Raw genomic sequence first — 23,921 nt, forward strand, 5'->3', positions numbered from 1 at the left:
TTCTAGGAGTCAGGCATTTAGGCCTCTGTATGTGTTCTAGGAGTCAGGCATTTAGGCATTTAGGCCTCTGTATGTGTTCTAGGAGTCAGGCATTTAGGCCTCTGTATGTGTTCTAGGAGTCAGGCATTTAGGCATTTAGGCCTCTATGTGTTCTAGGAGTCAGGCATTTAGGCCTCTGTATGTGTTCTAGGAGTCAGGCATTTAGGCCTCTGTATGTGTTCTAGGAGTCAGGCATTTAGGCCTCTGTATGTGTTCTAGGAGTCAGGCATTTAGGCCTCTGTATGTGTTCTAGGAGTCAGGCATTTAGGCCTCTGTATGTGTTCTATGAGTCAGGCATTTAGGCCTCTATGTGTTCTAGGAGTCAGGCATTTAGGCCTCTGTATGTGTTCTAGGAGTCAGGCATTTAGACCTCTGTATGTGTTCTAGGAGTCAGGCATTTAGGCCTCTGTATGTGTTCTAGGATTCAGGCATTTAGGCCTCTGTATGTGTTCTAGGAGTCAGGCATTTAGGCATTTAGGCCTCTGTATGTGTTCTAGGAGTCAGGCATTTAGGCCTCTGTATGTGTTCTAGGAGTCAGGCATTTAGGCATTTAGGCCTCTGTATGTGTTCTAGGAGTCAGGCATTTAGGCCTCTGTATGTGTTCTAGGAGTCAGGCATTTAGGCCTCTGTATGTGTTCTAGGAGTCAGGCATTTAGGCCTCTGTATGTGTTCTAGGAGTGTTCTAGGAGTCAGGCATTTAGGCCTCTGTATGTGTTCTAGGAGTCAGGCATTTAGGCCTCTGTATGTGTTCTAGGAGTCAGGCATTTAGGCCTCTGTATGTGTTCTAGGAGTCAGGCATTTAGGCCTCTGTATGTGTTCTAGGAGTCAGGCATTTAGACCTCTGTATGTGTTCTAGGAGTCAGGCATTTAGGCCTCTGTATGTGTTCTAGGAGTCAGGCATTTAGGCCTCTGTATGTGTTCTAGGAGTCAGGCATTTAGGCCTCTGTATGTGTTCTAGGAGTCAGGCATTTAGGCCTCTGTATGTGTTCTAGGAGTCAGGCATTTAGGCCTCTATGTGTTCTAGGAGTCAGGCATTTAGGCCTCTGTATGTGTTCTAGGAGTCAGGCATTTAGGCCTCTGTATGTGTTCTAGGAGTCAGGCATTTCTTGCATATGGTCCATTGGAACCACGTTAACGGTTGGTATCGTTGATTTTGGCTATACATTGTTGGTAGGTACATAATTACCACTCGCAAAGTTACATGAACATTTTTATAAAAGCATTGTTTCCAAAAAACTAGTATAGATAAAAAGGTAATAAACACAATAGAAACAAACAATTCAATGATTACACACAAAAAATGCACTAATAAAAGTCATTCATAATTTTTACATAATTCAACATCAGAATTTTTTCAAATAAATGAGTTCAGTTCCTCTATAAATAGAAACGATTAACTAAATACCAAGACAGTCTCGTACTAGACTGGAACAAATGCTACCAAATAAACACAGCAGTCAACATGAGAACAATGACTACTGGAGGGCAAAGATTCCACATTAATATTCATGTGGTGAAAATGTACATTCATGCATAGATATTGAACGTTAGAGTGACAGTTCAGCCAAATTACTCATTTACAGTGCTAGTGTAGCTAGTTCAGCAAAGCCAAAGCATGGATTGCAGTCTCCACTTGTGCAGGAAATGAATATGTAATTTGGTTGAACTACCCATTTAACCTGTCTCAGTGCAAACCATAGGCACACTGCTTCATGTTATAACATATGTATGTTGAGAGAAACTACGGGCAGTTTGTCATTGATATAACCACAGAGGAGTGAATTGTAAGGCAAAGTAAGACACTTCTTATGTGAACTTCTTAATAAACCGCAGCTTCAGATAGGCGATGACCAGGAAAATGAGTGTCATTATTGCCAAGGCAACGTGGTTTTCCCATAGGCCCCATGTAGTGTATTCTATTCCTAGGTAGTCCAGGTATTGTTCCCCTGTGCACCTGGAATGAGATGGAGAGAAGACCAAACAAACGCTCACCACGGTGTATCTATGGGATCCCGTGGACAAGCAAGGCTGGGTCAAGTTAAATAGGAAGAAAGTGTTTTGAAACGGACTGAATGAACCTGAACTAATTTGAGTTTTCGGCTGAAAAGGACTCAGGTGGGTCAAATTTTATTGTGTCGTAGGATAATTATTGTGTTTATTCTCTAATATATATTTTTTAATTGTATCAAATAATTCAGCCTTCGCTGCTATTGATACCCAGTAATGATGCCTTATTGAAATGAGCCATTCTCTAATGTACGGTAGAGGATCTAGCTAACACAACTGCTGTTCCATCTACAATGACTTCCTCAGTAGATGGTGCTAGAGGTACTACAGTGATCATAGGCACTGCACTTAATGACAGCATGTTTGTAGCCTACTGATAATACTAGTTATATACTGTATAAACCGTATTTAAGTCAACCAACATCTATCACTATTTCTAAGCAAAAAATCTAAAGATAAATTCCACAGTGTGTGTATGTGTGTGGATTACGTTACTCACGTTATCCCGAGAGTGTGAGTAGTGTTCATACTGCAGTTGGTCATCATGCCAGAGCCAGGAGACATGGTGGTGCGAACGGCAGGGTCCTCACAGAACTTCAGCCCCACAAACTCGTTGATCTCCAGGGCCTAGTCATTAAGAAATGTTACAATACTTAATATTACAGTTTTATTATAGTATATAATAACATACGGAATATATTAATATTTAAAACAATTCTATATGTAATGAATAGCGCTATAAAAGTTGAATAAATGAAACTTATTAATACAGAATGGCAACATTTCACTAGATCAATTAAGAAGTTGTGGCTGACTGAGGTACTTACTGTTAGACCGTAGCGAGGGATACTGAGGTACTTCAACCAGGCCAGCCAGTTCATGATACTGGGCAGGTTCACCAGCAGACCTGAGAAGATCTGACAACACATCAATAAATATTAATTCATCAATGACATTGAGGTTCCAACCCCTAAATTACAATTTGACCAGGAAATTGCCATTTTACAAGACAGACCTGGTAAAATGGAAGGAGCCCAACAAGCAGAACAAGATACAATAATGTTATCGGATCCAACACAGCCACAAAGAGAGAGTTGAGCGGCGAGCCAGCAACCGGCAACAGGAGCGTTAAAATGGCAAACCAGCACCTGGAGGGTTGCCAGTCCGGATCCCGGGTCTGACAGGAACTAATATGGCAACCGAGCTGGCAACCGGAGGGTTGCTGGTATCAAATCCTAGATACTGCTGCCTGCCGTTTTGCCCTTGAGCAAGGCACTTAACTCCCCACAACAACAGCTCCCCGGGCGCCCAGTGTGGCAGCCCCCAGCATATCTACAAAACCTGGCGTGTATGCATATGGGTCTTTCAGAGGAGTGAGGTTAAAAGTCCAATTTCGGTTGGGACCTCGTGTGCAATTGACCAATAAAGATCAAACAGAAAGACAGACAATAACACCACAGATCCTACATCACTTTAATCCAAGGCTAGAAAAGATGACGGCCATTCTCCACTGTAATATCCATGTGTAACCTTGGTATGCAACGGTAGTTTATTTTTATGTCTATACATAACTAGCAAATAATACTAGTGGGACAGCGCTGAACTTGAACCATAACTGGCATTGCAATACAACTCAGGTGCACCCTGCACGTCCCTGAGTACCCCACCGCGCAAATGTGGCCACCGCATTACACCCTCGTCCCTACACTCACCATCATGAAGACGAAGCTAATGGTCATGAAGATGTTGGCCATTGCCACCACACTCTGGTCGGCAGAGATGGCCATGGTCATGGCGGTGGCTGTGTAGGCTACCAGGGTTACGGTGAACATGAAGATGAAGAAGGCTGCTGGAGTGGTTTTAAAACCTGCAGGAGAGACACACACACTTGAATTTTAAGATCATTTCAGAGTCTGGTTTTGAGCGGTAGGGTACATGCCCCTCAGCAAAGAGGGTTTGAGAGCCGTCTTGACCTTTCTTGACCTTTTACTGTCTGTGCCATTACCGTCTCAAATCTAATTGTTTTTGTCACGCACAGTTTATACAGCAGGTATAAAAGGTGCAGGGAAATGCTTGTGTGCTAGCTACCTCAACGTCTACTCTATGTCCCTCTACTTTCCTTCCATCTTGACAATTCAAATGTAATCTTCATAAATGCAAATGTCTCATTCCCATGTTGTGCATCCAACCCACCTATCATGAAGTAGGCCACGCAGCTGAAGACGATGGCGGGGATGGTGCGCAGGGTGATGATGTCAGACAGGATCTTGGACAGGAAGTAGACTGAGACTCTGTAGTACCCGCTGATGTACTCATGGCTGTTGGGGACAACAAAGACAAGAAGTCTAGATGAACTCATACTGAGTGGTTTATTTTATAACTTCCTTGGCTAGGGCCATTTGGAACTAATGCTTGCCGGGGGATTTCATACTGAAAATGCTCATTTACAGACTAATTAGAAGTACAAAGGTCAAACAGTGAACCTAATGTAGCTGTAAACAAATGCTTGTTGGTCCGTTTCATACTGATAAGTATTTAGGCAGAGACAGTGTCTTCATAATCACATGTATATATATATAATAGAGAGTGCGAGACTTGTTGTTTTATAATATATTTTTTCTTCATTTTTCCTCCACTCCAGATCCAACCGTATACATACGAACAACAACTTACAGACACACACAAACCATGTCTACATCTAATCTGGCTAGACCCGCATGCTCACACCCCCATATTCCAGGTTATAGTGGTGCCACTGGTCTACTACAGTACGTACACAAACAGCTTCCTCTCTGTGATGAAGAGTTCTGCAGCGGACAGCGTGCTGAAACATTGGTTGGTGGTGATGAAGAAAAGAGCACCAATCCTACAAGAGGGGAAACATCAAGTCATGACATGAAATCCTTATGTTCTGCCCAGTCATGCATGACATGAAAGGGGGTAAACCCCTATTGAAATGAATGCTAGATGTTTTGCTGTGTGTGTACTCCATCAGACCTACAGACTAAAGGGACCCAGGGAGTGGAGTCGTACTGTAGGTCTAATTGGACCCAGACCTGGGTTCAAATACTATTTTAAATATCTCAATTACTTTCACATGCATTCAAAGTAAGTATTCAGATACAGTTTATTTGAAAGACAGGTAGCTGAATATTTTAATGTATTTGGAAATACACTTGGAAAGTATTTGTCAGTATTTCAAATACTATTTTCAAATACCTGGGTTAAATAAATGGGAGTGTATTTGAGTATTTGATATATATATTTGATATATATATATATTAAGAACCCTGATAGAATATATATATTATTATTTTGTTATTATTATTATTATTTTTTTTTTTTTTACAAATAACCATTCAAATACTCAAATAAAAATAATTGTTTGGGCTATGTATTTGAAAATACTCAAATACACATAAAAATACATTTCTAAATACTACATAACTCAAATACACATTTATTTGAACCCAGATGTGATTGTACCAATAAAATAAATGAGCAAAATCCTGATTATTGTAAGCAGATTAATACACTAGTTGAAGACACCCTAATGTACTTGTCCTCTTGCTCAGTTGTGCACCAGGGCCTCCCACTCCTCTTTCTATTCTGGTTAGGGCCAGTTTGCACTGTTATGTGAAGGGAGTAGTACACAGCATTGTACGAGATCTTCAGTTTCTTGGCAATTTCTCAAATGAAATAGCCTTAATTTCTCAGAACAAGAATAGACTGACGAGTTTCAGAAGAAAGTTATTTGTTTCTGGCCATTTTGAGCCTGTAATTGAACCCACAAATGCTGATGCAAAAAAATACTAAACTAGTCTAAAGAAGGGCAGTTGTATTGCTTCTTTAAACAGAACAACAGTTTTCAGCTGTGCTAACATAATTGCAAAAGGGTTTTCTAATGATCAATTAGCCTTTTAAAATTATAAACTTGGATTAGCTAACACAACGTGCCATTGGAACACAGGAGTGATGGTTGCTGATAATGGACCTCTGTACGCATATGTAGATATTCCATTACAAATCAGCTGTTTCTCGCTACAAAGCTCATTTACAACATTAACAATGTCTACACTGTATTTCTGATCAATTTTATGTTCTTTTAATGGACAATTTTTTTTGCTTTTCTTTCAAAAACAAGGACATTTCTAAGTGACCCCAAACGTTTGAACCGTAGTGTATATATCTGCATTATCCTGTTATAACATCTCTCTCCCAAAGCAGTCATTTACTAACCTAACCTTTACAGGCAGACACTGCCGTTGTTCTGCCCCATGGGTTCCCATCAGTTTCAGTCTACAGATTAATCGAAATCAGATCACCTTTACGTCCCATTCTGAGATGGATTTAAGGTGTTGTGATAAAAATGGTTCCCCCACCTGTTCTGTATTCCACTCTGGTTGTCCTTCACCCCGAAGAAAATGGCACCCACAATAAGAGCCAGAAAAATGGTGACTCCCAGCTGCCCAAAAGAGAAACATTGTAAGTTTAGTAGCCAGGTCAAAGGTCAGCAAATCAGACAAGCATAACGTCATATTTTACATCATGACCCGCAATGTGCCGTGGCATTGGGGAGTAAACAATCTTATATGTCTGGCAATATGCCTTACACAACTGAGACTTCAGTCGCATGAAGGAGCCCATTTTGATCATAGGTCCAGGCACATTTGAATGTAAACACATCTCTTTAGGTCTATAGAAAAAAGGGTTTAGCTCTCTCTCAGAGAAGAAAACAATATTATATTCTTAAAATACAGTTAGGTAAGATGCTATGATGAATACAAAGGTCAGGAGAAGTATCACTACTTATCCTGGCCTTGCAGAGGCAAAGGGTCTAACCCTGATAGAACCTGATTAGTCCATTAAGAACCCTGATAGAACATGATTAGTCCATTAAAGATAGTGGACATTCTTAAAACTAGGTATATTCCCACACAAACTACACCGAATCAGCGCTCTCCCTCATCCATTCTCATCCACAGACCGGTAGTCCATGTCGGGTAAGAAAAAGAGAAAACAAAGAGAGAAAGGGTGAAATCTCCAGAGCGACATTTGTTTTAATCCTGACGATTTACATTTTATGACAGGCCTAACCGGCCCCAGCGCGGTTCCCAGGGTGAGAGGATAAGCTAATAAGGTTGAGCCTTTTTCACCTCATTCCCCAAGCCCCTCATGTGGAAGCCCAGCGCGGGTCATGGCGTGATCATGTGACAAAGGTCTGGGGGCTGTGGCCAGATATGATATCACTTCAGTTCTAGGCCCGGAGAGGCAACAGCTGGGTCACAACAGTCAGCAAAGCTGATTAGCTAGGTCTCCGGCCCTCTAGCCTTTAAGATCCAGACCCCAGCCTGGGATTATTGTCGATTTACTATGAGGCCAATTAGCTGTTAATAATTCTTGAAGTGAGATACTTCTGATGGCATGTTGTTGCCTTGGATGACTAATGAGGGCACTAAGTCGTCAGAACTCCCTCCATCTCTGTCACCCTTTAAGCGCAAAAGAGCTTGTTGTGAAGTAGAGAAAAGTATGCGGGCTGCAATTAAAAATCATACTATTCTCAAGTCTTGCTCGGAGGGTAAGTCCGGTCATAAGGTTGTTGGTGATAGGAGCGGAGCTAAATCCAATACCCTTAAATTCTGAGAATCCTCTCCCCAATTGTGTGTGTTTGAAATGAGTTTAGGGGACATTGGTACAGCACCTCTTAAACTTTAAACCCACAAATAGAAATCCGGTGAGTATTGGTGTGTGTGTGTGTGTGCGTCTGTATCGGTGTGTGTTCTAACCTGTGCGACGGAGGTCTGGGGGTTCAGCGCTAGGTTCCGGAAGGTTCTGCCTAGGACCCAGTGGAGCTGGGTGAAGAAGGAGCTGTTGTAGGTGATGGTACGGGACGTGGGCTTGGTGGTGTACTGCTTTCCCTGGGTGATCCTCTCCAGCTCGACCTGGGTGTCTCTGAAGTAGGAGCAGTTCCTGTACTCCTCCACTAGACGCTCCTCGATGGTCTGCCTGGAGCCACTCAGCTCCTCAAAGTCAATGTCTAGGAGGGGAGAGAACCGAGAGTCAATACACACTGTTAAAGGTTGGAGACCATCACCCCTTAATTCACCCATGACAACAACCCATTTTTCAATCCATCCCCTTATCCTAAGTGCAAAAGACCCAGATACAAATTCATTGAAGTCCAGTCCGAGATTCGGCTGACTACTCCCATTGTACCAAAACGGTTCCTTCCACAATCCACACCAATAGTGTATTCCTGTCGCTATTAGCATTAGCCGTAGCCTCTCAAAGGCCAACAAATCCTACTGTACCAGTACAGATCAGAGGGTTTTTCACATTGAGCTGATAGGATTAACGGGGGTTATCCAACTGCCTGGCCTCCAGCCTCAGGCCCTGGCTGCAGCATCAGCCGCCCGCTCCCTCCAACCCCTGTCCCTGTCTGGGCAACGCCAAGCCTCCTGCACCCCTAATCTTACTGACCCAGGGGCAGATGTTGTTTGTGTTAGAGCGCTGGGGCCCTTGTTCTTTTACTATGCTGCCAGGGCTCTAAGGCACCTTTCAGGTGCTTGCGAGACTTGGGCTCATATACTGCACACTGTTTGTTAGTGTGTGTGTGTGTGTGTGTGTGTGTGTGTGTGTGTGTGTGTGTGTGTGTGTGTGAAAATGACCTTCTCCCTGAATCTTGTTCATAGCAGTGGCAGTAGAGTCTCCGTTGATGACGTCTAGGAAGAAGTCGGCTGGGTTGTTGTGGGCCTCGCAGGCGTAACCTAGGATACAACAACACATGTGAACATTAGTCTCCCCTATATCAATCTCTATTCTGCTTTGTCCCATTCAGGACTTTTACATCAATCTAACTTCCTTTATCTCTTAAACAACACATCAACGGTAGCTCCTTATACTTTGTGTGTAGTATTGGTATTGAAGGTTACCTATGTCGGCGAAATAGTCCAGTGCATTCTGGGCCGGCCCATGGTACACCTGTTTGCCGCTAACTAGCAGGGTCAGGGAGTCGAACAGCCGGTAGATGGAGTAACGCGGTTGGTGGATGGACATGATGATGGTGCGTCCCTGATTGGCCATTCTAAAAGGAGATAAGACAATGAAAAAAGGCCTGGAGGTCTACATTTAACAGGGTAGCCAATAAGAAAGGTAGGACATTTAGAGGACAAATGTGGTGCAAATTAAACAGGGAAGGGAATAAGAAAAGCATCAAATATGAAATGTAGGATACCTACCACAAACCCCACCCATTAGGAATCAATCGAAATTAAATTAAATGGCATTCCTTCTTGGAATAGTAGTGCTATACCTTTTGAGCAGCAGCAGGACAGAGTTAGCGGTGCTAGCATCCAGGCCCGTTACAGTAACAGTTTAGAGCTACAGATACCTTTTGAGCAGCAGCAGGACAGAGTTAGCGGTGCTAGCGTCCAGGCCCGTTACAGTAACAGTTTAGAGCTACAGATACCTTTTGAGCAGCAGCAGGACAGAGTTAGCGGTGCTAGCGTCCAGGCCCGTGGTGGGTTCATCCAAGAAGAGAACAGAGGGGTCGATGATGAGCTCCATGCCGATGTTGGTCCTCTTCCTCTCCCCTCCAGAAATCCCCCGGATCATCTGGGTACCAACCTGGGGAGGAACACAATCACATCACATGATAGCCCTTGGACATCTATCAAATGCTGTATGGTACCACAGCCTTCTATGACATGATAGCCCTCATATGGCCCGAAACCTTCAAAATGACATTGGAAGACATTGGTGAGAAGGAAGCAATTTTACTGCATATCTACAATGGGTATACAAAACATTAAGAACACCTGCTCTTTCCATGACACAGACTGACCAGGTAAATCCAGGTGAAAGCTTTGGTCCCTTATTGATGTCACTTGTTAAAGCCACTTGAATCAGTGTAGATGAAGGGGAGGAGACAGGTTAATTGAGGATTTCTAGAACTAGAGACAATTGAGAGATGGATTGTGTATATGTGCCATTCAGAGGGTGAACAGGAAAGACAAAAGATGCCTTTGAATGGGGTATGGTTGTAGGCGCACCAGTTTGAGTTTGTCATGAATTGCAACCCTGCTGGGTTTTTCACGCTCAACAGTTTCCCGTGTGTATCAAGAATGGTCCACCACCCAAAAGACATCCAGCCAACTTGACACAACTGTGGGAAGCATTGGAGTCAACATGGGCCAGCATCCCTGTGTGTGGGGAGGGGTGCAACTCAATATTAGGAAGGTGTTTGGTATACTCAGTGTAGTGGAGGGAAAATACTGTGGACGGTTTGATCATAGAGATCCTATTAAACTGCATTTAGTCCTACTCAAATTCAAATTCCCAATTCTATGGATTTGACTCTCACAGGCTCATAAAACTACCATGAATTCAGTCCTGAACAGCCGTCTCAACATTTCCATTCTATGTTACAATGTACCTTAGCGTCAGCCACCTTGGTCAGGCCTAGCTCGGTGATGAGGTCGTTGACCCTGGCGTCCTTCTCTTTCTGGGGCACGGAGCGGGGCAGACGCAGCGCTGCAGAGAATCGCAGGTTCTCCCTCACTGTCAGAGTCCCCATCACCACGTCGTCCTGGTGAGGTCAGAGACAAAGGTCAGAGGTCACTGACTGGGGTAATATGGTCAGCTTTGAAAAAAGTACTGTAGCTATACTGTTTTTTCCTGCTGTTGGACCCTAGAGTTGTGTTGTACATGTCTCCTTTGAATATGCTCTTCTAACTGCGCCATGGTCTCCGACAATATTTACCACAGGTAGCCAATAGACTTACCTGGACAACATAGCCGGAGAGGCACTTGAAGTTGGGTGGTTGTGGCGCCCCGTCGATCAGCACCTCCCCTGAGAGACCAGAAGGGTCCTTCCTGGCTGCTAGAACGTCCAGGAACCTAACCATAACGTTAGATCAATAATCACTATGGCAACCTGTGGGACCTTTTTTTTTGTAACAAGCAATGTAATGCCTTCAAGATAAACCGTTGTCATCAACAAAATACTCACGAGGACTTTCCACTTCCAGTGGGTCCTAGAATAGCATTTAGACCCGGTCTCATGATGCCACTGCAAGACAACGACAAAACGCACAAGATATTTTAAGTTGCACTGAAACATTCCACATATATACCATAATAAACATGTAATCAACACACATGGTGTTACATCATGTTTTACACCAATGAGAAGTGTAGCACTGTATTCTAAATTATGAAAGACTTACAAAAATCAATAAGAGTATAGGCCTACAGTTCAGTTGCAAATCAGTAAATGGATTTGGATATGTGTACCAACAACTGAGTCATTCATAAGCATTTCAAACTGTTGGACTAAGTTGGTCAAATCAAAGCTAGATGAACCTAACATTGAATCAATACCAATAAAAAAGCCGATTATGGACCAAGAATTATAGGACAGAAATTTTATCATCAAATGAAATGCTAGATTTATAGCACCTTACGACAGGTTTATAGCACCCATTCAAGTCATGGGCAAAGCATTTTTGTCATCTACTTTCTATACGCACAATGTTACACAAATGTCTTATCAATCCATTACATACGGCGGCAAAAGTTATCACACCAGTCCAGCAAGTTTATCAAGTGTCAAGGGCTTGTGGTTTTAATGTGTAAACATTGTCTCTATAGCATAGTCATACACACGGAAGAATCACAGGAGTGACAGAAGGAAAAGGAGGAGGTTTGGTTCTCCAATTAACCGATTCAAACAGCACAAAGAATACGGTGACCCCAAAGACCTCCAACAATCTGAGAATGAGTTCTATCTATACCATTGTATAATGGTCCAAAACAAGAATACATAATCAAATTTTGTGATTCCACAAAGAACATTTGCACAATTGGTATAAAAAAAAGTATCTGTCATATAAAAACTGAATTAAAAAGCTGAATTATAAAGGCTTGTAGTGTGGAATCACGTGACAGCATTTCCTTTGGTTCCTTGGCAGCTTGCTCCACAGTGCATCAAAGAGATTACACGCAAGAAACCATGCTTAATATCATATAATTAACACTAGGGGAAACGGACCAAAACTTGTGTGAAATGACGCATTCCTCCCTGGGAAATGTCCAGTACATTTAATGCCATCAGAAAAAAAAGTCATTTGAATGTTCCGCTGCACTATTGTTCATTGTGGTCTGAGTATGCGAGCCCTAATCTCAAATGGAGAGGCCTGTATGTTTTGTCAACTTGTGTTAATGATCTCTCTCCCTCTTTTGGTTTCACTTCACTTTCACGCTCTCTCTGACACACACACACACACCTAAAACCTCTTCATGAGCATTGGAGAGGCAGCAAACTTAATTCCTATAATTGAGTTAGATCCATCAATGACACTCACAAGCATTCCTAATTTGTTAACACTCCCTTAATTGACTAGTAAAGGGGCAGTGGTAGCCAAAAGTAGCCAATCGTCATACTTGAGTAAAAGTAAAGATACCCTAGTAGAAAATGACTCAAGTAAAAGTGAAAGTCACCCAGTAAAATACTACTTGAGTAAAAGTCTAAAAGTATTTGATTTTAAATATACTTAAGTGTCGAAAGTAAATGGAATTGCTCAAATGTACGTAAGTATCAGAAGTATAAATAATTTCAAATTCCTTATATTAAGCAAACCAGACGGCACAATTTTCTCATTTGTTTGTTGTTGACGGACAGCAGGGGCACACTCCAACACTCAGACATCATTTACAAACAAAGCATCTATGTTTAGTGAGTCCGCCAGATCAGAGGCAGTAGGGATGACCAGGGATGTTCTCTTGATAAGTGTGTGAATTGGACCATTTTCTTGTCAAAATATAACGAGTATTTTTGGGTGTCAGGAAAAATGTATGGAGTAAAAAGTACATTATTTTATTTAGGAATGTAGTGAAGTAAAAGTAAAAGTTGCCAAAAATATGTAAAGTAAAGATACCCTCAAAAATTACTTAATTAGTACTTTAAAGTATTTTTTACTTAAGTACTTTACACCACTGTAAAGGGGTGTGGTGGTGGGCAGGAATACACTGAGGCTGTACCAAGAAAGACAAGCAAACAGGCTCAACACAGAGCGAGAAAGAGGTGAATCTGTCAATAAATCCACATCGAATTAGCTTCATAATCACCAAATGTAATTGGGTGGTCAAAGTGTATATTAACTTCAGGTCCACTTGCATTTCAGTGTGTGTGTGTGTGTTATTGTAGCTAGTTATTGAGTATTTTTACATGCACAGTAATAATTTGATATTAAACTGATGAATGGCAGTAGGCAGATTATGCAATAGCCATGTAAACACCTTACTCTGCTTATCTTAAATCGGCGTAAGGTCAAAATCGAAGTAAGCATATGCCAATTAAAAAAAACTGGTTTTCTGAGCAATTGTTGGAATTATTAGGACATGTAAACACCTTAATCTGCGTTCCAGCTGTGTATTTGATCTGTGCATGTGCCAGCACCAGCCGAGTGAGCCTCCCTCTTTAGCGCGAGTGAAGTGAGTTTGGAACAACTGAATGTATGAGTCTTAGAAGTAGTTTTCACATACAAACTTTATATGTCCCAACTCAGAATCAAATATGCTTCCAAAAAAATAACATGGTCGCTGTGGTTGAGCGTTAATTTTAATTGCCGACTTTCTGCATTTAACAGAGTGCCATCAGGTAGCCTGACTTCAGATGTATCCATGTAAACAGGATTATTAGGGAAATCGTTCTTCTGGCAAAGCATGTAAACATTTTCCTCAAACTATTATATTAATCTGACTATCCACAATAATCACCTTATTGTGTGCATGTAACCTTACTCATTGTATGCCATTTAGCAGACGCTTTTATCCAAAGGGACTTACAGTCATGTGTGCATACATTTTTCATATGGGTGGCCCCAGCGGGAATCAAACCTATCCTTGGCGTTGCAAGCTCCATGCTCTACCAACTGAGCCACACAGGACTGTGTGTGTGTGTGTGTGTACACATGTGATCAAACTCACTTTAATCATCCACTAGTCAATTAGTATCACTACAACTTGTGCGTTTGGGCATGTTTCAAGGTGGAAGCCTGTGTGTAGAATACATGAGAGTGTGTGTGCATCTTTGAAAGTGTGTGTTTGTCTGCTTGTGTCTGTGTGTACATGAGACCAAAGGATCCACTAACTCCACTCACTTGAGGTCCACCAGTATCTCCCTGGCAGTGTTCTTCCTCTTGCAGAGCGGTCCAGTCTTCAGCTTCACCTTGTACTGGATGCTGTGGAAGCTGACCGTGGAGCCCCGGGGCTGCAGCTTGTTCAGCTCCACCATGGTGCTGCTGGTTATGACCTTGGTCCTGGGCGTCCCGTTGGTGGACGTGACGTCTTCAGTCATGGCGACGCTGATGTGATTGGCTCGATCGGTCATTATCTGCAGGGGTGAGACCTGTGGGGATTGGTCAAGGGATGGGTCTGAAATTGATACACTATTTTCCTTGTGTAGTGCACCACTCAAATCAAATGTTATTGATGCGTGCACATACTTTGCAGATGTTATCACAGGTGCAGGGAAATGCTTGTATTTCTAGCTCAGACAGTGCAGTAATACCTAACAAACCACACAAATCCCTCAAAATAAAAAGAAAGGTATTAAGAAATATCATGACGAGCAAGTCAGAGTCCGGAATATAAATATCTATGTATATGATGGTGTGTATAGACATTGTGGACAATATATGAATAGAAAAGGTGTGTGCAGCAGTAATTATATAGGATGAGCCTTGACTAGAATAAACATTATTAAAGTGACCAGTCTTCAATGACTATGTATATAATGCAGCAGTCTTTAAGGTGCGGGGTTGAGTATCAGGTGGTAGTCGGCCAGTAACAGTGACTAAGGTTCAGGGCAGGATACTGGACGGAGGCCGGCTAGTGGTGACTATTTAATAGTCTGATGGCCTGGAGATAGAAGCTGTGTTTCAGTCTCTTGGTCCCAGCTTTGATGCACCTGTACTGTCTCCACTTTCTAGGTGGTAGCGGGTGAACAGGTTGTGGCTCGGGTCCTTTATGATCTTCTTGGCCTTCCTGTGACACCGGGCGCTGTAGATGTCTTGTAGGGCAGGCAGTGTAGAGAGCCCTGCGGTTGCGGACGGTGCAATTGCTGTACCAGGAGGTGATACAGCCTGACAGGATGCTCTCAATGGTGCATCTGTAGAAGTTTGTGAGGGTCTTAAGGTCCAAGCCGTTGGGTCTTAGGGGCTGTTGCGTCTTCTTCCCCACACTCTCTGTGTGGATGAACCATTTCAGGTTGTCAGTGATGTCCACGCCGAGGAACTTGATGCCTTCCACCCTCTCCACTGCTACCCTGTCGGGGTGGATGGGGGTGTGCTCTCTCTGCTGTCTCCCGAAGTCCACGATCAGCTCCTTCGTTTTGTTGACGTTGAGGGAGGGGTTATTTCCCTGGCACCACTCCCCTCACCTCCTCCCTGTAGGTTGTCTCATCGTTGTTGGTAAATCGGGCACACCACTGTTGTGGCATCTGCAAACTTGATGATTGAGTTACTTCTGAGCAAAGTGATTCTGGTCAAAAGAAGTGCACTACTGTATGGAGGATAAATAGGGTGTCACTTAATTTGAGATTTAGTGGATAAATAGAAGGACTTTTAATGTGTTTTATTGATGCCTTTAGGACATACTTTGGTGTATGAATCTGAGAGCTTCAAGTAAGGGAGGGATATGCATTTATCATTACGCAATACATTTAGATGTGGAGAAGTGGAAACATTGGACACATTGTCTGCATATCTGAGCACATTTAATTAGGATCAGTCTAAATGAATGTCATGCGACCTTGCGGTGGACTGGTACATAGAGAGAAAGAAGCTCGAGAGACGGAGAGAGAAGCTCGAGAGACGGAGAGAGAAGCTCGAGAGACGGAGAGAGAGGCTCGAGAGAAGCTCGAGAGAAGCTCGAGAGACGGAGAGAGAAGCTCGAGAGATGGAGAGAGAAGCTCGAGAGACGGAGAGAGAAGCTCAAGAGACGGAGAGAGAGGCTCGAGAGACGGAGAGAGAAGCTCGAGAGAGAGAAAGAGAGAGAAGCGCTCCAGAGAGAAGCAATAGAGAAGCTAGAGTGAGGAGAGACACCCAATCGCTTTCAAATGCAGTTATAAATACATTATACCACTCTAAATACCTCTGCTCTGGGATAGGCTTGTTGAAGACAAATTAAACCGAATAATTGAATCTATTTAATCCTATAGGAATGTATAGACACTGGAAAACAGTATACTCCTCCAGTGAGCAGACCTGCGTTGAAATGTAGTTAGTTCAACCACTTTCCACATGTACATTCATTGTGCTTACTTTTCTTTTACCACACTCTCAGCATAATTGCTACAAATGTATATCATAGCCTAGACTAATTGAAAATGATATATTCATGTTTTACCATGACTGAAGATAGTTTATAAGTTAAGCCTTTTTTATTGACTTTTCTGTCATAAAAAGATTAAGCAGGACAGATTATGTACGAGAAATACAGACACATTTGTCCCATGAAGACGAATAATCGTAGGCCTTGGAAATATGATTTCTGAATGGTTTGAATGGGTGACCCTAACGGTTCAACTGGGAATGCAATGCATGGATGACTAAGTAACGTTAGGTTGTTTCTGCGTGAAAAAAAAGTATGTAGCCTTCATTTCATAAGACGTAAAGTAAACAACAATATTTTATTGTACAAAAATGCTAAAATAACTCAATGTTTTCTTTTACCAAACACGCATGCACTGGAGTACGTCATTTACAAAAACTTGAATAAAATTGAATCATCGTCTGGAACTAAAATATCATCAGCGCCCGCTATTTTTTATATAATACTAGCATGTATAAGCAGGATGTTACTAAAGAATTCACCAGGAGGATCATGTCACCGTTATGCATGGCATTTAGCCTCCAAATGATGTAGCACATCCGAAAATAAAATATATCCCATCTGAAAATATCATGCAAAACGGATACATACCCGCCTGTAAACTTTGAAATTTCTACAGTCCTCTCCAGTCTTGTACTAGAAAAGACCGAACCAAACCACGCGTTTGACCAACGATCCGCTTTGGCCAATGAATTTATACTACCGGTGTTGAATAAGAGAAGCGGCTATGGAGAAATCTCAATAGATACTCTTCGCGTCATCTCTCCTCGGTCTCCTTCTCAAAACCCATTGGAGGAGAAGGTCAGAGGGGCGGGACCTCTGGCTTTCTCATCCAATGGGTTTTGAGAAGGAGGCGAGGAGAGAGGACGCGAGGATATATACTTGAGATCTTTCCTATGACAGTATGGGCGCCTCCCAAACCGAGCCATGCTGTTAAATTGTGCAAAGCGTGTGCATGAATGGTTCAACCAGGACATTGGCAAATAAGCATGGGCAAATAAGCAATTCTTAATTATTGCCTCATTTTCACACAAAAAAACTATCTTTCAATTGCTCTCATTCGTATCTAGAGCACAACCCCAATGATTGAGATCATCTCCAAACTGATATTTCAGGACTATGAATTACATTTAATTTAAGTGGATTTCAATAGAAAATTAGATAAATTGAAACGACTGTATAAAAATGACTATATTTATACTGTTTGTCACACTGTGTATTCACATAGGCCTACTGTATTCTTAACATAGCTCATTTGAATATATCTCGGGCTATTGCTTTACATTGATTGCATTTTGTTACACTGTTTATTATTTATACATTGGATTCTCGACATAGCTCACTGTATCTACTGCTGTCCGAGGTGACACCACAGGTCCCAAAGTAGCGTGGCAAAAATATAATACAATTCTGAGGCCCGTAGTTGTACCTGATCTGGTAACCTAATCAGGTAAAACTCCGGACCTTAAATGGTATGACGTAATTAATCTGTTGTAAAAAGGTTTCATATGGGCTATGATGGGACCAGAGTTTTCCTAATCATGTCAAATGTTGTTGTTTTTTAACTCCTGGCCTTGACGATGATGGAAACTCTGTCAAACTACAGCAACCTTGTATTTGTTCATATAAATTATATATGAATTACGTTTTAAAGGACTAGGGGGGTTCCTAGACACAGACACAGAGAAAGCAACATGATTGGATAATAAAACGCACATGGCTGAGCTTGCTTTGTGCAGGTTTGAATCGTGTTGTACTGCCCAATGGTAGGCCTAATTAAAAATGTACTCAGTCTATAACAGCTATTGTGTTTATTCATTCCCGTTAATCATTTTGGATCGAAAAAGTATAGATAGCCTAGTCAGCCCAGGTTTTAATATAAACCACATGTAATCCCATTCACGTTCTCACAAACAAATGGGCTATACATATACAACGTTTAAAACCGCTTCGTTTACCCTGGCAAGAGGGACAGGGCGCATAGTAGGCTAACAGATGCTGCTGTTAGTAGCCCAATCTAGAGTTGATCAGACCGAAAAATAGTATCGTTTCCATGCAATACGTCATGTCAGATCGCTAATGTTTAGGTATTAAGAATTCTACATTTTTGTAAACGTTTTTTCTTGTGTCGACATTTATGTAACAGTTTTTGCTTGTGTCGGGGGAGTGATGTGTTATCAAGCTTGCTTAAATACCAGAGGAAATTAGAGAGCGCGCCTTGAGCTATCGCGCGACCTGCGATTTTCGTGAATCAAGACACGCAAAGCGCTGCAGCAGCACTCCGATATGAAGGACATAAAAATGTTCTGCGAGTTGACAAATCTTTTGAATACTAAGCGTCGATATATTTTATTAAACTAAATCAGTTGCTTCTACACTTGATTAAAAAGTGCTGTGACAAATACCGCCTCCCCCTCGCCACAAGTTTTCCTGTCCCCCTGACTGCTGTAGGTCTCTACATATCATTCTAAGTAGTCTATATATTTTTGGTGTATATAGGCAAATATTGCATTTGGATTACTTATACAGTGTTATTTGAGTTGTCAACTGGATTCGTTCTGACGGTCGTGATTTCTTGTTTTTTATGATTATTTATGTAGACCTACTTGTGAGACATTTTTGCTGCATTGTTAGGCGCTATAGTAACACAAGCATTTCCCTGCACCCTCTAACATTTGCTGCTGGGAAGCAATCACTTCAAAACATTTCAGTAATCACACACATACTCAATTATATCTTTCATAAAGACAAAACAACATATTTCTATTCTACACTTCCTAAACAAACACATCCAGAGTATCACATACCAATATATGTAAAATATGTCTGGAACGCAGTCCTTCACAGTCAACACCATAAACTAGTAATGGCAAAGGCCCAACTATGTTGACTCTGGGTAACACCTCATACTTTGCTTAGAGAAGAGGAAAGGTGACGGATGACAATTCATGCTAATACACATTGAGAAAACAAGCAGAGAGAGCTGGAGTCACCAGTTTGTCGGCATTATGAATCAAATCAAATGTATTTATATAGCCCTTCGTACATCAGCTGATATCTCAAAGTGCTGTACAGAAACCCAGCCTAAAACGCCAAACAGCAAGCAATGCAGGTGTAGAAGCACGGTGGCTAGGAAAAACTCCCTAGAAAGGCCAAAACCTAGGAAGAAACCTAGAGAGGAACCAGGCTATGAGGGGTGGCCAGTCCTCTTCTGGCTGTGCCAGGTGGAGATTACAACAGAACATGGCCAAGATGTTCAAATGTTCATAAATGACCAGCATGATCAAATACTAATAATCACAGTAGTTGTCAAGGGTGCAGCAAGTCAACACCTCAGGAGTAAATGTCAGTTGGCTTTTCATAGCCGATCATTAAGAGTATCTCTATCACTCCTGCTGTCTCTAGAGAGTTGAAAACAGCAGGTCTGGGACAGGTAGCACGTCCGGTGAACAGGTCAGGATTCCATAGCCGCAGGCAGAACAGTTGAAACTGGAGCAGCAGCACGGCCAGGTGGACTGGGGACAGCAAGGAGTCATCATGCCAGGTAGTCTTGAGGCATGGTCCGAGGGCTCAGGTCCTCCGAGAGAGAGAGAGAGAGAGAAAGAAAGAGAGGATTAGAGAGAGCATACTTAAATTCACACAGGACAACGAATAAGACAGGAGAAGTACTCCAGATATAACAAACTGACCCTAGCCCCCCGACACATAAACTACTGCAGCATAAATACTGGAGGCTGAGACAGGAGGGGTCAGGAGACACTGTGGCCCCATCCGATGATATCCCCGGACAGGGCCAAACAGGAAGGATATAACTCCACCCACTTTGCCGAAGCACAGCCCCCACACCACTAGAGGGATATCTTCAATCACCAATTTACCATCCTGAAACAAGGCCACTTATAGCCCACAAAGATCTCCGCCACGGCACCAACCCAGACAGGAAGATCACATCAGTGACTCAACCCACTCAAGTGACGCACCCCTCCTAGGGACTCAGCCCCTGTAATAGGGTTAGAGGCAGAGAATCCCAGTGGAAAGAGGGGAACCAGCCAGGCAGAGACAGCAAGGGCGGTTGCTCCAGAGCCTTTCCGTTCACCTTCACACTCCTGGGCTAGACTACACTCAATCATATGACCAACTGAAGAGATGAGTCTTCAGTAAAGACTTAAAGGTTGAGACCGAGTCTGCGTCTCTCACATGGGTAGGCAGACCATTCCATAAAAATGGAGCTCTATAGGAGAAAGCTCTGCCTCCAGCTGTTTGCTTAGAAATTCTAGGGACAATTAGGAGGCCTGCGTCTTGTGACCGTAGCGTACGTGTAGGTATGTACGGCAGGACCAAATCAGAGAGATAGGTAGGAGCAAGCCCATGTAATGCTTTGTAGGTTAGCAGTAAAACCTTGAAATCAGCCCTTGCCTTGACAGGAAGCCAGTGTAGGGAGGCTAGCACTGGAGTAATATGATCAAATGTTTTGGTTCTAGTCAGGATTCTAGCAGACGTATTTAGCACTAACAGAAGTTTATTTAGTGCTTTATCTGAGTAGCTGGAAAGTAGAGCATTGCAGTAGTCTAACCTAAAAGTGACAAAAGCATGGATGAATTTTTCTGCATCATTTTTGGACAGAAAGTTTCTGATTTTTGCAATGTTACGTAGATGGAAAAAAGCTGTCCTTGAAAAAGTCTTGATACGTTCGTCAAAAGAGAGATCAGGGTACCAGAGTAACGTCGAGGTCCTTCACAGTTTTATTTGAGACGACTATTCAACCATTAAGATTAATTGTCAGATTCAACAGACAGCTCTCTCACGACATCACGTATCTCAGTAGCCAAGACAAGGAGGGACCCAAGGTGCGTATTTGTACCCGTGGTGTGTGTGTTTGTGACTTATTTCTGGTTTGCTTTTTATGTGGTTGTGTAAACATGGGCTTAACTGATAAGAGAAAAGGGAGGGTATAATGTATAAGAAAGTAAATACTTCCCAGTTACAGTCGGAAATCATCAATCAAGTCATAATTAGTTTCATAACGCCAGATTATGAAAATTATGAAACAGTCCATCAGCATTTCATAACATTTTGAAAAAAGACAAATAAAATAAAATAAATCTGTTTCCCCATCAAATTGTTGTTGATATTTAAATTCGGAACAAATTCATCAAGTAAAAATATATATATTTTACTAGAGACTATGATGATTGTATCAAAATCAAATCAAAGTTTATTGGATACAGGTGTAAACAGTAGTGAAACGCTTACTCGCTAACTCTCCTCGACAATTAAGTACAATATCAATATCAATCAAGAATCAAATGCCAAATAAAAAGTCAAAAAGAACAAGTAGTAAATAAAGTTGAAGGTGAAAAAAGCAATTAAAAACTCTTTGAGATGTTTTATATACAGTAGGATTTATAAAATATGCTATGTCAAATTATGATGACTGTTATACAAGAGTAAAGTGAGACATGACTTGGGTTTCTCTGTATCAATGATGTTGCTCTTGCTGCTGGTGATTCTCTGATCCACCTCTACGCAGACGACACCATTCTGTATACTTCTGGCCCCTCTTTGGACACTGTGCTAACTAACCTGCAGACGAGCTTCCATGCCATACAACACTCCTTCCGTGGCCTCCAACTGCTCTTAAATGCAAGCAAAACTAAATTAATGCCTTTCAACCGAGCATCACTACTCTGGACGGTTCTGACTTAGAATATGTGGACAACTACAAATACCTAGGTCTCTGGTTAGACTGTAAACACTCCTTCCAGACTCACATTAAGCATCTACAATCCAAAATTATATCTAGAATCGGCTTCCTATTTCGCAACAAAGCATCCTTCAATCACGCTGCCAAAAATACCCTCGTAAAACTGACTATCCTAGTGATCCTTGACTTTGGCGATGTCATTTACAACACTCACACATTTACAACACTCATAACACTCTACTCAGCAAATTGGATGTAGTCTATCACAGTGCCATCCGTTTTGTCACCAAAGCCCTATATACTACCCACCACTGTGACCTGTATGCTCTCGTTGGCTGGCCCTCGCTTCATATTCGTCGCCAAACCCACTGGCTCCAGGTCATCTATAAGTCTGCTAGGTAAAGCCCTGCCTTATCTCAGCTCATTGGACACCATAGCAGCACCCACCCGTACCACGTGCTCCAGCAGGGGTATATTTCACTGGTCACCCCCAAAGCCAACTCCTACTTTGGCCGCCTTTCCTTCCAGTTCTCTGTTACCAATGACTGGAATGAATTGCAAAAATCACTGAAGCTGGAGACATATCTCCCTCACTAACTCTAAGCATCAGCTGTCAGAGCAGCTTACCGATCACTATACCTGTACATAGCCCATCTGTAAATAGCCCACCCAACTATCTCATCCCCATGTTATTTTTTGTTGTTGTTGCTCCTTTGCACCCCAGTGTCTCTACTTGCACATGTATCTTCTGCACATCTATCACTCCAGTGTTTAATTGCTAAATTGTAATTATTTCACCACTATGACCTATTTATTGCATTACCTCCCTAATCTTACTACATTTGCGCACACTGTATAGACTTTTCTATTGTGTTATTGACTGTACATTTGTTTATCCCATGTGTAACTCTGTGTTGTTTGTGTCACACTGCTTTGCTTTATCTTGGTCAGGTCGCAGTTGTAAATGAGAACTTGTTCTCAACTGGCCTACCTGGTTAAATAAAGGTGAAAAAAAGAAGAAAAAAGTAGCTTACAAAGTTATAATGATAATAATAATAATGCAAGGTAACAAACAGCAAGAGGGGTGATACAATCTATTTAATTGACAAAAGGATACAGCAAGTGTAGAAAACAGTTGTTTAGTGGAGATATTCTATATTTGGTCCAAAGTGCAAGGGATATGCAAGAGGCACTCCCTGACAAAACAAACCAGAATTTCCATGAGCATTCGTGAGACTGACTGATGCATGCGTGCATACATGAGGCGAGCCCGCACGCCAATGTACACCATAGCTAGAAGCGTTCCCACCCACATCAACTTTGATACACATCTGAAGACTGCATGAGGGCACAGGTGAATGTGAACTTCCATAACCTACAGATGTAGGATCTTAATGTGAACTATATTGGTCAGAGCAAAAAAAATATCTGTAGTTATTAGCTGGCCAAAAGTAGGCTACATGAAAAGTGCAATACTGTTTATATAACAGTGTGTTAGTGTGTATTTTCAGTGAATTTATGTAAATCACTAAGTTCATCTGCATTTCCTAAGGTGTAGGAAAATTCTCAGCAACAAAAGTGATCAAATTAAGATACAATTTCAGACAACTCCTGAGAAACTGATGGTTGAGGTTGTCCGATTCCTTTTTCCAGGTACAGCAGCTGCTCTTGACTATAGATTTCAACATGCTCGTTTCTCCTTGCCCATAGTTTCTCGTCAAGAGATTCCTACCTCCAATGGTTCCAATCGACACTCATGTCACTTGCTACAATAGTG

General features: G+C 42.0%; 1 protein-coding gene across 2 annotated transcripts; it reads right to left on the reverse strand.

The window, feature by feature from the left end:
- Positions 1–1,236: 1,236 nt before the first annotated feature.
- abcg2d (ATP binding cassette subfamily G member 2 (JR blood group)) lies at positions 1,237–23,872 on the reverse strand. 2 transcript variants are annotated; one of them, XM_065003874.1, is made up of 16 exons: positions 17,032–23,872; positions 14,208–14,440; positions 11,057–11,116; positions 10,830–10,944; positions 10,481–10,633; positions 9,515–9,672; positions 8,979–9,130; positions 8,715–8,813; positions 7,833–8,083; positions 6,429–6,511; positions 4,823–4,912; positions 4,240–4,364; positions 3,759–3,913; positions 2,874–2,963; positions 2,546–2,673; positions 1,237–1,993 (listed from the first exon to the last, which is right to left on the reverse strand). In XM_065003874.1, exons 2-16 carry the CDS (start codon positions 14,435–14,437, stop codon positions 1,846–1,848), a joined length of 2,037 nt encoding a protein of 678 aa, XP_064859946.1. In that variant the 5' UTR covers positions 14,438–14,440; positions 17,032–23,872; the 3' UTR covers positions 1,237–1,845. The 2 variants fall into 2 exon arrangements, with proteins under 2 accessions (XP_064859946.1, XP_064859945.1); XM_065003873.1 differs by having other exon boundaries at positions 14,208–14,455.
- Positions 23,873–23,921: the final 49 nt, after the last annotated feature.

Source organism: Oncorhynchus nerka, linkage group LG18, assembly GCF_034236695.1.
Source record: "Oncorhynchus nerka isolate Pitt River linkage group LG18, Oner_Uvic_2.0, whole genome shotgun sequence".
NCBI lineage: Eukaryota > Metazoa > Chordata > Actinopteri > Salmoniformes > Salmonidae > Oncorhynchus > Oncorhynchus nerka.